This window comes from Rhyacophila brunnea, unplaced genomic scaffold, assembly GCF_057557595.1.
Source record: "Rhyacophila brunnea isolate RB1 unplaced genomic scaffold, BYU_Rbru_1.0 scaffold_7, whole genome shotgun sequence".
NCBI classification, from domain to species: domain Eukaryota; kingdom Metazoa; phylum Arthropoda; class Insecta; order Trichoptera; family Rhyacophilidae; genus Rhyacophila; species Rhyacophila brunnea.
Window position 1 is genome coordinate 33,353,399 of NW_028233339.1, and position 16,930 is coordinate 33,370,328.

Genomic DNA, 16,930 nt, shown 5'->3' on the forward strand with positions numbered 1-16,930 from the left:
AAACTGTAGAAACTTTGTAAATAATCAGATGAATACACAACTCTGGTATTACAAATCGCAATAAACGAAAAAATGGGAGATATAAGTTCTCGATAGGCAAAAGTTTTCCGCGGGCTCGGAAAATCTCGTGGCACAAGAGACGCGTAACGCAACGGCGCGTGCTTACCCCGTCGAGGCTATTGCGATACTGTGGAAAGAGCGCCTACGGCACCTGACGCCTGAGGGATGTCCATTCCAAATTCAAACAAAATTGTTATTCGGTTGCCGCCAGGCGTCACTTTGATTTTCAATTTTCTAGGCGGGAAAATGTTTATCTTAACGGATATGCCTCGTCAATTTTGTAAATACGTTGTATGTTGATTTGTATGGCAACCGCTGTAGTACTACATTGTCGCTGTGTGTTCGAAAGCATACTACAGGTAGCTACCTACACGTGTTATATAGATACAGCATAGATACCAATATTATAATATTACGTTACTAGCAGAAACAGGTCCTTTTGATCATGATGTAATTTATAAAATAGTCATATTTTCATTAATATAATAATAGGTAATTTCAAAATATGTGTTTGCATGGAACAATGTAACGAAGTGATGTCAAATTATTTTGGGCATTATAGATACTTCGATACATATAAACATATAATATATAATATATATTTTAAACATATAAAAATAGTTAATATAAATTTTGATTATTTAATTTTTTTCCGACCATGTCCGATCCTGATAAGATCCTTATGGGCCTCCACATGGTGAAGGTATGTATTAACAGATTTTGTTTTTACGAGAAACGGATGTCGGCCACTTGCTTGACCTATTAAATCCATACTTTATACATAAATTGAAAAACAATATGTGTACTTGCCAGACCCATGATTTGAACCTGGGATCCACGACACTATAGGTCGACGCTTAAGCCGCGTGGCCATCGTGGGTGATCATTTTATCCTATACTGTTAATCAAAACCGAACATAATTGCGTCACGGGCGACATTTTTATATATTAAGTTAAGTTTATGTAAAGCAAATAAAAATTTCGCTCGCTATTATATTTTGAGAGATAACAAAATGGATTTTAAGGGCACCTTTAAAAATAATCGTGGCATGACATTTCCGTCATTCATTTCCTTAAGATTATTTTAAATTCACACCTGAATAAGTTTTAACTTTTAACGAGTTTAATAATCTTTTAATGTAGGTATATATTAACAAGATATTGTAATGATTGTTATATTAAATGTAATGATTGTTTTATTAAATGTAATGATTGTTATATTAAATGTATCGGTGAAGATTACTGCTAGTCATGTGACGGTGTGACATGTCACTAACGACTGCCTAATACTAGAAAAAAGGGATGGGCTCTCGCAGCTTTATGCAGACAAAATAACTTCAAAATTAGCCCACAAAAGTCTCACAAAATATTAAACAATAAATTAGCACATAAACACTACATAAAAAATAACTAACACTGCCCATAAAAAAATAAAGAATTAAATGGAGGAATGTAATAATGACACGGTACTCCCTACAGTGTCCGTCTTCAACTCGTAAGATAAATTAATACAATAGGTACCCTAGCAATTTGTAATATTTTCTGTTTAACCAAGTATTATAACTATATATCTTAATGAAAAATCTCTCGAAAATGTTATATAGGACAGGACCACCCTTTACAGAGTTAATGGGAAGTAACGTACCTATCTCGTTATTTTTGACCATTGTTAAACAACCCTTTCAGAATTCCAATATACCCCTCCCCCACTCCCCCTTATTAGAAAGAATACTTCTTTACACTGAACTGTATAATGGTAAAATACAGCTAGAAAGTATCAATAGCACAAATAATTAAAAGTTTTCGAAATAAAATTTTACGTTTGATTACATTTCATAATATATTTTTTTTCGATTCAACACATTTTCATAAGCAGCTATGGAAAATTCTTTACTAAGCTTCTAAACCAATTTTATTAATTGACATATTATTTAATTAATTATTTATTTAGTCAATGAAAATTCACAAGATTTAATTAATAATGTAACATTCCTTATCATCATTAAACATCAAAGAAATATTAAATTTAACCATGGGAAAAAAACTTTTTCAAAATAATGCAACACCCAGCGGGGTTAGAACTCGTACCTCTGGGACTCACGCCCATGTGCTACTAACTAAGCTATCTGTGTCCGATCTCATTACGACGAATTTAACTAGTGTTTTTACAAATATCACAGAAGCCCTTTCTAAATTGCGTTATTGTTTGACAATCGGTTTTTTTTAATGAAACTTTTAATAATTACCTTATTTACTAATCGGTGTCAGCATCTCCATTCATTTTTGTGATATATACTTTCACTTGTTAATAATTTAATAAACTGTTTGTTGTAAAATACCTAATTCAAAAAAATTAAGATTGTAACATTCTTTATTGAATATACATAATTTAAAAACACCTCAGAGAAATATATAACCACTAGAAAAAATATTTTACCTAGCGAAAATTAATAGTCAAACTATATTCAGACCATTGGACTTAATCGGCCGTGGTAGTTTTGTTGCTAATCTCTTTCAGCTTGGCACAATGTTATGCAACTTCAAACAATATAAATATTGCAAGATGCGGATAATATCTTCTGGGAGTATCCCCATATAATATATATATATGTATATATATATGTATATATTGAAAAGAGTGAGCTTTTTAAGTTACTTTGATCAGTTGGACGGGTCGGTATCTTCGAGGGAGAATTTCTTAGCTTTCCAAAAGTTTGCGGCGTCTTACAGCGAGCTAAAATGTCTCTTCACGTCAACGCTTGACCATCATCTTATATATTATTACGATAAGAGACAGTGTAAACGAGGTTTTAATAATTTTAAAGACACTCTTACTTTGATTTATAAACTTCAGCGTATCTATTCCATACACAAAACTGCTTTCGGCCTTTACGACAGCTAACTAGAGTAGGTTTGTATCAAAATATTTTACTTATTGTAACAATTACAATAAGTTAGCCATCTGAACTATCAAAACTACCTATCTCACTCTAAAATTTATCACAGCCAAGAAAAGTTCTGTTAAAGCATAGCACTTATTGTAACAATTACAACTACCTTATTGTAATTGTTACAATAAGTGCTAATACTTGGATACTTTCCTACCCTAGATAGCGGCCGAAAACAGTCTTGTGTATAGAATAGATGCGCTGTGAGATTATAATATGCTTAAGATGAACATATTTAGAAATATATACTTTTAGAAATATCTAATAGACTTTTCTACACTTTTCAATAAGTTTCACGACATTTTACCAGCATTATCAAAAATCGTGCTTTCGATGCTGATTTATATTATTTACATTTTCAGAATATCCTTCTAAAATATCAAAAGCCACCTACAATGTTTTCTGGGATTATAAAATTTTCAAAAATCCATGTAATACTACATTTATTATTTACATCACCACCCTAATAATATGTTACTTGACTGACATTCCATGATTGGAAAAATGCAAAATTTTCTGCTGTTTGCCATTCATTCATGACCTTTTTTTTTTTTAAAAATCGAATGAGTAGATTTTGATAACAATTAAGTAGATACTAGATGAACTCATCAATAAAAGTGCGAAATCTGTATATACTATTAACAAGATGAAGGTGTTTTTTTGTTTGTTTACTCAGTTAAGTTCTGATAAAATTGAGGTGCATGTCTCCTACTATCACATGACGTCACAGTAAGCTGCCTGAGTGTGTAATGTCATTTTTCTTGGTTTTAAAATGTTCTCGGACTTATGCTGCCATCCTGTAGCACATTTCGAACCTTTAAACGAACATTGCCAGTTAGCAAAATCTGCCAAAATCACCAGAACAACAATGAGGTCACCTCACGCTGAACTGCACTGCATCAACATGTACATGACTCAATGAACGTTTTTATCATCTTCTACATGCCTACACTTTTTGACTGTCATGCCAAAATCAGGTTTTTTTGTTTTTAGGGGTTGGTCATGGAGATGTCATGTTAAATGTAATTTTAACGCACGCACACGTAGAAACTGTTAACATTAATTGAAATTAGCATGAATAATTAATGACGATTCAAATTACTAATACATTATAGTTGGCACTCTTCATCAGTGTCATTATTCAGTGAATTTACAGAGATGGTGATCGTTTAAAATATTCTGCAAAATGACGAAACTATAGACTAAATTTGTCGTCGTGACAGCGTGACACTAGGCGACATGCACCTCAATTTGATTCGCGCTTTACGTTACGTAATAACGTTCGTTGCGTCGCGGAAAACCAGTATGAAGCCATGGCGGCTGCTGGATGTGTATGGCTTATCTAGGCCATGTAGAATAATTAATTAACGCTATCAGTCATACATGTAGCGGACAGTTACAGCTACATTAAAATAAAAATATGAATGTTTTGGATTAACAGTTACAGGGTTTATATAATGGCCTACATATCCTGACACGGGGCTCCAGGGCAGGATTTTTGGCGCCTCCTAGCAATTTCTACGGACAGTGCAATGCTCTTTCTATCGCAGCGTTTCTTAACTGGTACTCCACGGAACCCTAGGGATAATAGTATAATCAAAAATCGTAGAATACGTACATTTAAATTGCGATTTTCTTACTATTCATGCTATAATTAAGCAATAGTATATCAAAATGTTACTTTTAATCATAATTTAAGGGTAGGTTACCCGCTAAAAATTACACAACCCATGGGTTGGGAATCAATGATTTCAATTTATTCGTACTACTGATATTATTTTTTTCGTTTTGTAGTGCATATCTAAAGAGGAGTTTGAAAGTTTTCTGTCCGGAAATCAATTTTCGAATACCGATAATAATTCATAAAGAATCTGATATAATATATCATAATTATTATTTAATTAAAATAAAAACATAATATTTTTTATTCCGCGTCTAAATTTAATTCGAATACTTAGGTTAATTGGTTTAAATGATGATTCAAGAGGATAATGTAATGTACAAAATAAAATATTAGTTCTATAGATAAAACAAAAATCAATATATTATAATATGGTCGTTTTTGTACTATTCTGTTCATGACACTAAGCTGGCCGACCTACCGAGCCGGGTTCCCCCTAAGCCCGGGCCCACAGGCTAGAGACCTGTCAATCCCCCCGCCTTGTGGGGGGCCATCGTTTATATTGTAAATTGACAATACATACTATACCTAATAATGGCGTGCGGTATATAGATGCTGTAGATTAGATAAGATAGATAGATTAGATACTCAGACAAATTCAGTAAATTACTATATTATAATAAAAATATATTTATATATATAAGTATTTACTGAGCGATTGTGTGGTAAATTATAAATAAGAATTATTCTAATGGTTCTTTATTATTTAATATTAATATCTTTTTTACGTTAAATGAAATATTATTATGTAAGTACATAAGTTTATAATATTGCAGAACTACCACCATAGTGCTTCATTAGCCTTCCGACAAGATGTAATTAGTTATAAACCCAAAGTATCGACATGGTATGTAGTGAATACGTATGTCTACAGTCATACATTTTTTAACAGAATCCCTATAATCATAAGTCACCGCACGCCACCGATACCTAATCACCATAAATTATGAAGGTGATGTTTAGGGAGCGGATTTGTATGCAACAAAAAACATGACTATATGCATGGACGTATGCACTTAAGATCAATAAAATATGCACTAAAACCGAAGAAATATGCAGTTAAAAATTGACATTTCTTGTGGGAAAAATTGTAAATACCCACTTTTCTCAATATTACTGACAACAATCGAATAACTAGCTAATAATTTTTTAACATAATACAATATCAGAACAAAATAAACACAAACAATGAATATAAAGTAAATCAATTATAATTTTCAAAATAGTTTTTTCACAAGTACAAATAATTTAATAATAAATGCAATGTAATTGTAATGTAATTATGTTTCCTAGGAAGAGTGTCTGAAAATATTTCAAGAAAAATAGATAAAAAACTTTTGAATGTAACATTTTACAACACACAAAATTTGAATTCAATACTGGTGAATACTAAAGATAGATTAGATAAACTTAACCAAAGTGGAATTTATCTATTAAGTTGTGACTCTTGTGATGCCAAATATGTTGGACAAACGGGACGATCCTTTAATACTAGGATCAAAGAACATTTAGCCTGTGCCAAAAATGATAATGAATCTTCAGCTTTTGGAAATCATTTAAGTTTAAATAATCACTCTTTTAATATCAGTAAAAATTTTAAAATCCTGCATTTGAATGAGAAATCTATAAAATTGGATAAACAGGAAATCCTAGAAATTAATAGGTATAAATTTTTGCCCAATTCTAATTTGTTAAATGATCAATTATATTTTGTGTCTTCTCCATTATTGTACCCTATTTAATATTTGGGATTGTCATAACATAACTTTATATATTGTACATTATTTATTATTTTTATTGAATTCTGACTCATATTTTGGTTGTATTTGTTTTTTATTCCATCTCACTTCAATTGATAATTTTATTTTATTTTTTTATAAAAAAAAAAAAAAATTATTGTTAATTTTGACTAATTATAATTATTTGTTGATATTAATGTTATTGTAAGTGTAGACTGTTTTATATTTTGTGGTTTGTTAATATTTTAAATAATTTGTTTAATGCCCCTGACGTAGTATGAAATATTAATGTCCAACCTCATTAGTTTTAAATGAGTCTGTTATTGGGAAGGTATTATTGGACGGATAATTATTATGTACCTATTGTTATATTATTTCTATCGCTTTGAATTTTGTTTGATAAATATTGTTTTATAAAAAAAAAATGTATTCAGTCGAAAATGTCCCACTGAAGCGGACGAAACCGGTCCTAATATATTAATTAAAAGTGGAATAAGTACTATAAAAAAAATTGCGTTTTATTAAATAAAAACAACAATACAATGCAGTTCCACCATGAATTGACAGTTAACAAAATAAAGGAAAATAACTTAAAAAACAAGAACGACACACTTAACTATTCCTAAATACTGTTTTCTGTTTTTCGGTTAGTATTTTTTTAATATTCGGAAAACGACCTCTCGTCCACAGAGATGGTTGGACAAACTTTACAATAGTGCCCGAGTTGACTTCACTTTGTCTGATAAATTCACAGATCGGAGATTGCATTAAAAATTCAAGTGCATCTAAACTGTCTAAAAAAAGCTAAAATTATAAATTCAAAAGCTCTAAAATATGCATTTATTTATGATATATACATTAATGTCTCAAATATGCTCTAACGTCTCAAATATGCATTTATGTGCACAATAAAAATTTATTTTTGGATTCTGTGTCTTTCAAAACAGATTTCTGTGGAGCTCTCATAGCTGTGCATACACCCTAACAAAACATGCACTAGCATATAAATCCGGGCCCTAGACGTTATTGTCAAGTACTGTAAAAAAAAAAATTTAAAGCATTGTAGCAAGTAATTCCATCGTCTATTTTGAGTCAGTGTATCTACCGAAAAGGAAACGAAATGTATATAGACAACGTGTTCTATGACTTGGTGGTGTCCAAAAGATTTGTTAGGGCTAGGAGTCAATAATTATTAGAGATCTACCTCGGACTACAGCGTTTTAAAACATGTATTGGAGTATTTGCGCAAAGCCTCGTGGTATATTATTTTCCCATCCGAAAACGGCAAAGGGGGTTTGTTTATCAGTGTATCAAACTATTTATTTAAAAAAAATCATTAAACCCATATTGTTAAAAAATTCCGGACATTTGATTTACATAATAAAACAAAACTACTTACGTCATAGCTATTTGTGATGAAAATTATATTTTTCTCGATTTTTTATCGGTAAATATTCTCATTCATAATAATTTTAATTACTAGCATATGCAATAATAATTTAACAGATAAATTTACAAAATGAAAAAAAAATACTGGCATCCTTTATTATAATAGTCCTATTGCATTTTTTTATTATAATTTTGAATATATTTTATTGGCAACATGATCGTTTTCGATTTTTCATGAGCCTAGAGAGAGAGAGAGATTATTGCACAAGGACCCTGAATTTTAAATGTTTTATACTTACTCAAATATTTGGTTTGAATTAAAAACAAACTTTAATCTATCATTTCATTTTTCTTTTGGTATTTATTAATTTATTTAGTCTCCCAAAGTCACATTAAGCGGGAGCCCCCCCCAGCGCGATGCCCGATTTGGTCGAATTCTATTCAATAGAATCCATTATTGGTCAATTTCTTCATATTATTATTATTATTTACTTGTGGGAATATTATCTTTTGCAGATAACTGTTTATACCAGGGGTAGTCAACCTTTTTATACCCACCGCTCACTTTTGTATCTCTGTTAGTAGTAAAATTTTCTAACCGCTCACCGGTTCCACAGCGATGGTGATTTATAAAGTAACTTTAATTGATAAAATTTATAAAGCAGGAGGAGATGCGCGAGGTATTCTGGATATTTATCACGATATCACGGGGAATTGTATACATAATGAAAATGTTTTTAAAACCCCTACCAGTCACCATGGCAGCTGGAACGCCTACTAGTGGGCGGTATAGACCAGGTTGACTACCCCTGATTTATATTCTTCTTTTTTATTGGTCGTTCCTTCACGGCTGAGGATCGTGACCATTTTGAGATTCCATCGTATTCTGTGCAACCAAAACTTTCCATCCGATTCTTGACTTGTCTCACAGCAGAGTGAAGGTCCACAGTAAACTGCTTCAATTGGTTGCTCCAACGAGCTGACGCTTTTCCTCTGCTTTGCTTTCCTTGGAGGCTACCCAAAACTCCCAGTTTCTCCAGGTTAATAATTGTACAAAGCACAGGTATACAATTTATTTATAATTTTAATTCATCATTCATTATCATATAAAGTCCACATAATATAATATTATTATTACGTATACATATCTGAAAAATCATGCTATAAAATGGTTATATAGAAAAACATTAGAAGAAAATCCAAAAGATGTCAGTGTAGAAGAAAATAAACAAATTAATTGTTTTGTAAAATAAAATATCAATCAATTTCTTAGAAAATTTATTAAAATCTATAAGTAGGATAAGAAAAATTAATGGTATGACATTCCTACATAATATGAATAAACTATCACTATTTTATTATCCAAAATAGTGTACATAACGCTATAATACTTTGCTAAATGGTATAATATTATTTAAATGTTATAATACACACATTTAAACCAGATTTAAATCCTTATATATTTACGTATTTTTTACTCAATAGATTTTCCCGTTTTAGTTTTCCTATAATTTCAGGAAAATTAAAATTATAATATACATTAGGATAACGATTTAATTATGATTATGGAAAAAGCATTGATTTCAGGGGCCGTAATTTGACGAAGATTCTCAAATACTTATATACAAAGTTTTACAGATTTTTTGAAAAGAATTATAACTGAGTCACTCATATAAATATATACAGACATAAATCTTTTTTACGTGACACAATACATTCTTATTTTTTTCCTCAACTGTCGACAGTACTAAATTATTATATAAGTTTAAATAGATGATATTTTTAAAAATATCAGTGATGTAAACCTGAATATACTTATATCTTATATCATGTATCAATTTTGGCACCAGAAAGTTTAAAATTCAAACCCACTTTCATTTTTAGTTTAATTTTTTTAGATAATATTATACAAAAAAATGTGTTATTATTTATTTATATATTTTCAATTGAAATACCATGGTTTATTGCATGTTTATTTAGTGAAATATTATCTCAACTTGAGAATAGTAATTCTATTATCAACTTACTCCTGAAATTGTACCTACTTTAATTTTCTCTCACTTAGATTCCACCATCCTTGTGGTAAAATTACACGACTAGTCATGCTGACTCAGAGACACCTGATCGTTATGGATGATCATTACATCACCTCAATACTACAACTAGATAACTCTGATTTGGTCATTGCTGGGAAAATGAAATTCAATTTGAACTTGATTATCATAAATCTAGGCTATAATTATTATTTAAAATAATGGAAAATTGTGCTTGTCTAATTATTTTAAATGTAGTTTGCGTATTATTTTATATTATAGTTTTACGGATAAGAGACGTACGACCAAATCTTATGGTTTGCTAACTGTTGTGGAGTTTTTGTATAGAAAAAACGTAGGTAGGAGATTTCATATCTCTCTACAGAAATAATGTGGTTTGCGAGCTGCATGTCTACGGCTTCAGTTTTGATGAATAAAAGCAAGTATAATTGAATATATTATATTCTTAAATTATTATAAAATATGTATTTCCACGTTATGTGATGCCATCTTTAAATTCGCGTCTTTTAGTGTATTGTCACATCGTGACAATACATAGATTGGCAAAAAATAAATAATTAAGTACAGTAAAACCCTATTAATATGAACACAGTTAATTCTAAATTTGCCTTAAATCGAAAATTTTGCAAAAATTCATAAAATCTATTTATGGAAAATTGAAACAAGAAAAAAAACCTTTTTTTACGGTATATCTACTGTGTTTTTGTTTAATTACACTGGTCTGATATTGTATAGATGTCGATATTAGAAGAGTTCATAAAATGCACTTGCTTCGGCAGGTCATTAAATACTTCATGAAATTTCGGTTTTTATGACAAAATTAATTAAAGTATTGATTTTTTTTTCTTAATTTTCAGCGTGTAAATCGCTGATGAATATTTTTTTTTCGCAAAAAAAAACCGATGTAACATCACATGATAAGTCGTTGAGTCCTCCAGCTATGAACATTGATCCACAGCGTTCGTTTCCTTTATAATTATCTGGTTGACCCTGCGACCACTGCGTGTATCCAGTATGTTGTAATAAATCACCTAAAAACATTTACACAAAGTGAGCTACGTGATATTATATAATATGTAATTTAAAGAAAATAGATGAACTGACATAATTATTAGTCTAACAGATAATATTACGAGTGTATTAAATTATATTTTCGAAGTAATTATTCGGAAAAATACGTTTTTTAAGTTTAAAACTTAATGGACGTCAGTGTCTCATTGGAATATTAAAAAAGGGGATATAGCGGTAGAATATCGAGTAGGTATATAAAATACTTAAACGATCGAAGATACTACAATTAATTTGTTATAAGATTGACGGGAAGATAGTATGGTGTCAGTAGGTCAGTGCACGCACGCATCTAAAAAGGTGCAAACTGTCATCATTTAAATAAACATCTTAAAATACCACTTATGGTTTTAATATAATAATTTAAATTTTATTATTATCGGAACTATAAAAACGTAGATTCCTTATCTAACGACTTTGCAGCTTTTGCAAAGAAATCTCATTCGTACTGTCTTATTTGAACCATTTTTCTGTGTAATTCCAGTAATTTAAAATACGAGTAAAAGAACAGCTTTCAGCTATTTTCGCACTTCGTAAACTAAAATATTACATTTTTCGAACTTTTTATAATTAAAGGAAGCTTTTATCGAGCATCTAGATTTGTGATACACAATTTTTAAATCAATGAAGCCAAGTTATCAATTTTTTAGTCACAGTTAAAAGTATCGCGGATAAATGATTTTATTCTTTTGCGAGTGCAGGCGTGTAATTGTTTTTGATTAAAATCATTTGATTTTATCTAGATTTCAGATAACTTCTAAAACAAGCCAGAACCATCATCTGATGGCCAAATAAACGGAGCAGCTTATAATATTAAGTATTTTTTTGAACTGTTTAGTTTCGACAAAGCCCGAGTCGTCTGATACGAAACTGTGTGAATGGGGTGCGAGATGTTAAAGCCGGAGCCAGCCTGTGATCTTTTTTTTTTTTTTAAATTTATTATATTATTATATAAAACTAGATACAATAAAGATACATTAATCACATTGAACTACTTCCATTCAACGTTTTTGTTATTCAGTGGGTAAAATTTTACCTTCTACGGTCACGTATTCTCCTTTCTTGAATAAGTCATGGAATCCCAGCAATGCGTAATTTTTAAAAGCGGCATAGAGAATCAGGTTGTCAGGTTTGTTGAACATCTTCACCAAAAACTGCATTTCCGCCTGACTGTTGACAATAGCAAGGGATCCCCCTTCGGATTCACATATAGTGCGTGCATCGGCCCATTTCTTTATATTTAAATGTAGCTTGTATGCACTTTTTAAGTGCGAAGCATAAATGTAACCTAGATAAAAATGACAAAACAGGACAGTTATTATACCAGGCACTACAGTGTTCTTTTAAACAATGTTCGACCCTAACAAGATCATATGGGCCTCTATATAGTGGAGGTTGTATTAACATTTTTTTGACTTTATGAGGAATTGATTTTAGCCACTTGTTCATTCTATTAGGTCCATACTCTGGGACCAAACACGAATTGAAAAACAACATGTGAATTCTCTAGACCCTGAATTCGAATCCAGGACCTACGACATTATAAACCTGATGCGTGATATGTTAAAGCTATTAATAATAATTAATAGGTGTGGAGGTAGATTCAAGAAAAATGCATTAGGAAACAAAATCAAAGAACTAGTTATATAACAGGTTACTGTAGAACCGGCAAAGCATCAATCTATGTCATATAGATAGGTTGTTCACTGTTTGGTAATGATACACAAAGAACTTTTTATATTAGAATCGCTTATAACTTTTTAATAAATAAGCGTACATACTTAAAAAATCATACTACTGTGTAGACCAGCGGTTTCCAACCTGGGAGGCGCCAAAATTTTTGAATAAATTATTTTTTATACCATAATATCTACAAATAAATAAAAGTTCATATCTTAACGTAACAGTGAAAATTCAGTGCATGAATGTTTATTTAAATATATAATACATATATTTAAATCCTATTAAAAAAATATTTGGAGCGGAGAAATTTAAAAATGGCGCTTTTGCAAACGCTCTGTTTCGGTAATGCACAAAACGACCGCTGGTTGCATGAAAACAATAACCTAAAATTTAAATGTCACTCGTAGCTGAAGTGTCAACTGAAGCGTGTAGGCAGGGTGTGATATATTTTTTTTAAACTGTTTTTAACGTGATTTCTTTAATATAATATAACAATAATACATGTCTCCACTTTTAAATGATTTCTACGCCAGATATATTGAAGCAAACAAAAATCTATTTCCTGAGCTCTTGGTTAGTTTGCTAATGCATTTTTCATATAATTTTATTAATAGTGCTGCTTTGTTTCAAAGCTATTAAATATTTTTAATATATGGGTGAAAGATCCTGGCCTGTGGGCCCTATTCACTATGTGGAACTCATGATAGAATCCATTAATTTTTGTCAATGAACGATGATGAATTTGGTTGACTTCTTTTAAAATTGATTGTGGTAATAAACAAGCTCATTCGTCTCATGAAAAAAAAATTAATTAAAAAATGAATTTGATATAAGTAAGTAGTAAAAACTTGTGTGTTAAAAAAGTGTCTGTATTATTTAATGAAATAAAGGGGGGGAGGCGCCAAGATTAGATTTTTTTTAAAGGGAGGCGTAGTAACATAAAGGTTGGAGACCACTGGTGTAGACACAACTTAGTGAACAGAAATTGGCAATTCAAATGGGGAAAACATGTTTTGATAACTGCGTTTTGGTGGACATTTTATGTTCATAATTACGTGGGATATCAACCTATCTCGATGTTTATAAACTTTCCGGCTTCTTAGTGAAACACTGAAAGTTTGTGATATGTCAATTGATCTATATACATATGACGTGTTCAGTTGTAGGGTTTAGTAAACAAATTCCAATTTATTCATTCGAATTCATCAACGTTGATAGGTATATCATCTGATATCCACGAAGCCGAGAGGTAACGTGTCGGTCATGTATAATATGTAGTTTTCGTAAAAATAAAACTCTCTATGATAACCTCGACTCTGCGGAGACCCATATGATCCCTTCAGGATCGAACATAGTAATTTTTTTTATTTTGTTAACTGTCAATTCATTGTGGAACTGCATTGTATTGTTGTTTTTATTTAATCAAACGCAATTTTTTTGTAGTACTTATTCCACTTTTAATCAATAGATTAGGAGTTTGGGATTTTGAGTTGAAAATGTCTCTCTGAGGCGGACGAAACCGGTCCTAATCTATTAATTAAAAGTGGAATAAGTACTACAAAAAAATTGCGTTTTATTAAATAAAAACAACAAGAACATAGTAATGTTTTATAATGGACTTTCTTCAAAGCTCCAAATAAACCAGAGCGCACCCAAACACAATTTCGGTTCTTGAGATCCCTGAGAATATCGCTCCGCTTCGTGGAAAATTAAATATCGCATTTCTATTTGTGGATTATTAAGTAAGTAATTCAATTTTCCTAATTTATATATAGTTTAATATGAAACGGTTCCATGACAAAGCAGAACATGATAAAACAGAACATGACAAAATAGAACGGTGACAAAACAGAACATGGCAAAACTGAACAGCGACAAAACAGAAGAGCGATAAATGAGCGTAGTTATACGCAAAGCAGCCATTCCACACCAACCTCAATCAGAGATAGAAGCACTTTTATATAAAGTGTGTTTCTTTAAATCCACAAAGCGTGTGTACACTACACATTTTACATTTTATATTTACATTTTACATTATATATTTTGAATGATATATATATTATATATGTAATTTGTGTAACTTTTCAAAAGATAAAAGTATAAAATCTATGAAATTATGGTGTTTTAGCAGTCCAGGCTTTTTTGTGCAAAACCGTTTTTTTAGAATGTTCATTCTGGAATGCAGCCAACTCTTATTTTAGAAAGAAAAATCTTTATTTTTGCAACTATTTTCTTTAAAAAAACATTCTAAGTTACTCAAGTATTATGGGAATTTCAAAATTCAGAAAATAATTCGTAAAATTTGTAAATTATAAATAAATATTTAGCTGCCTGGCACTAATTTTTACATGAAAAATCTATATGTTAAATTATATTATATATTTTATATATAATAAAATGAAAAACATATAATGTAATTGAGAAAATATTGTTTATTAATTGAATGTAGAAAAACACACCTTAAACAATTAGAATTTTAATAATTAGGTACATAATATTATCATATGGTTGCTTTATGCAGATCGAAAATGACATATTTTTAAAACGCATGTATATAAAATTAAAATTAAAAAAGCAGCTTGGCTGATTTGTGCAGAACGTAAAACAAACGTGTGAGATTATGGAAATCACAATAACTCATTTTTTTTCAAAATTGTGGCTTGGCTGCTTTGTGTATAACTACGCTCAAATATAACTATGGCCTTTCAGGAAAAATCTTACCTTTACTATTGAAATGGTCGTATCTCTATTATTTTGATAAATTTTTAAAAGGACAGATTTTCAATACGCAGTAAAAAAAATTAAACTGTATAATTTCTGCATTCCTAATCGCTGGAAAGCCTTGATTACGGGACTCAACACGGTGTTGCCGGCAAACTAAGGTATAATCAACTTATTATTTTCAAAATGATTGGGTGACTAAGTACCTACAATAAAATAATGAGTTTAATTATTATTCTGTAGAGATAAAAAACGGAAATTTAGCTATTTGAATATTATGTATTGTAATCTATCTATTAGCATGGTATTAATGATATTTATTTATTTGGCCAATGGTAGCCGTTTTTCAGCATTCTTGAACACGCTTGAATTAAACGTTTCCATATAAAAAAGGATGGATAATTTAATCATTATCAGGTTTTCCGTTGAATATGGACAAAAAAGATACTTGTATACATTATACATAGCTTGCGGATACAGATTATTTTCAAAGTGCCATTAAATAAATGCATTTTAGAATCCGTTGCATATCTTGTATTTTCCAAAATTTAATTATTTAAGTAATTTTACAGTATATGGTGCTAACATACGGCAAATCTAGTAGATGTATAATTGCAAAATGTCAATCTAGATTATTGGAATGGGCTTTAGGTGCTGCGGATTAGTGTTGATTTATCATTCGTAATGCCGAACCCGTTAAGGAAGCGATTTTCTCAACCTACGCCGAAGGAGTTGCAGGAAGATCACCTCTCTTTCCAACTAGAACATAGATTCATTTTGAGGCTGCTGCTGAGAAATTTCATGAGACTACCAATTTTTTGTGAAGGTTTTCTCAATGTAATATAAATAACGATTACCGATCTAACTGACAAGTTTTTACTGATAGATTAAACCATTTGGAATGAGAAGCGATTCCATATACCTACATCAGTTAAAGGCTATACCTCAGTTGAGGCATGGTCTAAAAAGATCGTGGCTAGGTGATGCGCGGATTGCGGGTCGCGGGTGCAAATGACGCATGCCGAACGAAATATAATTTCTCATATAAATCCAACATGCGTCCATTTAATGTTCTGTTTATTGTGAATGTCAACCTGGTGTTACCAAACTTTTCCGAGATATTCCCTCGGAAAGCCGTAAAATCGGAAAATCTTTTTGAATGTTAGTTTTTTGATAAAGTGTCGCGAGAAAGTGTTTCAGAAAAGTCGGTCTTTGCTCCCAGGCGTCGACGGGAGCCCCCTTGCATTCGAAGTCGTCGGAAAGTTTTCGGAAAATCTCAAGGTTCTTCGTGAATCGAGTGAAAACCATTTTTTTTTGTCTTTTTTTGTGCTATTTGTGACATTGTGAAGGCCTCCTTTGGGCTATAGTGATAAATTGTTTGTGGGATACCGGCGTATGCGCCCTCAACGTTTTGGTGTTTGTCCGAAGAAATTCGGTTCAGACCAACCGATTCTAGCTCCAAAAAACCATAATTTGTATTGTACCATTCCCCGAACACGTGCAAATTATTCATGTTTTGATTTGAACGATTTCCAGAACTTTCTCGAATGATCTGAAGAATCGAATTTTGAAGTCCGCATAGCAATT

General features: G+C 31.0%; 1 protein-coding gene across 2 annotated transcripts in view; it reads right to left on the minus strand.

Annotated features, from left to right (window-relative positions):
* Nucleotides 1-10,541: 10,541 nt before the first annotated feature.
* Nucleotides 10,542-16,930, minus strand: part of LOC147064741 (C-type mannose receptor 2-like) — a 37,814-nt gene continuing 31,425 nt past the window's right edge. Inside the window, exons 4-5 of one of the 2 annotated variants that reach the window (XM_085958023.1) lie at nt 11,976-12,227; nt 10,542-10,902 (exon numbers count right to left, since the gene is read on the minus strand). In XM_085958023.1, coding sequence (XP_085814149.1) covers nt 10,718-10,902; nt 11,976-12,227 — 437 coding nt within the window. In that variant the 3' untranslated portion in view covers nt 10,542-10,717. The remainder of the gene's footprint in view (nt 10,903-11,975; nt 12,228-16,930) is intronic. The other variant, XM_085958024.1, reaches the window with a different exon arrangement.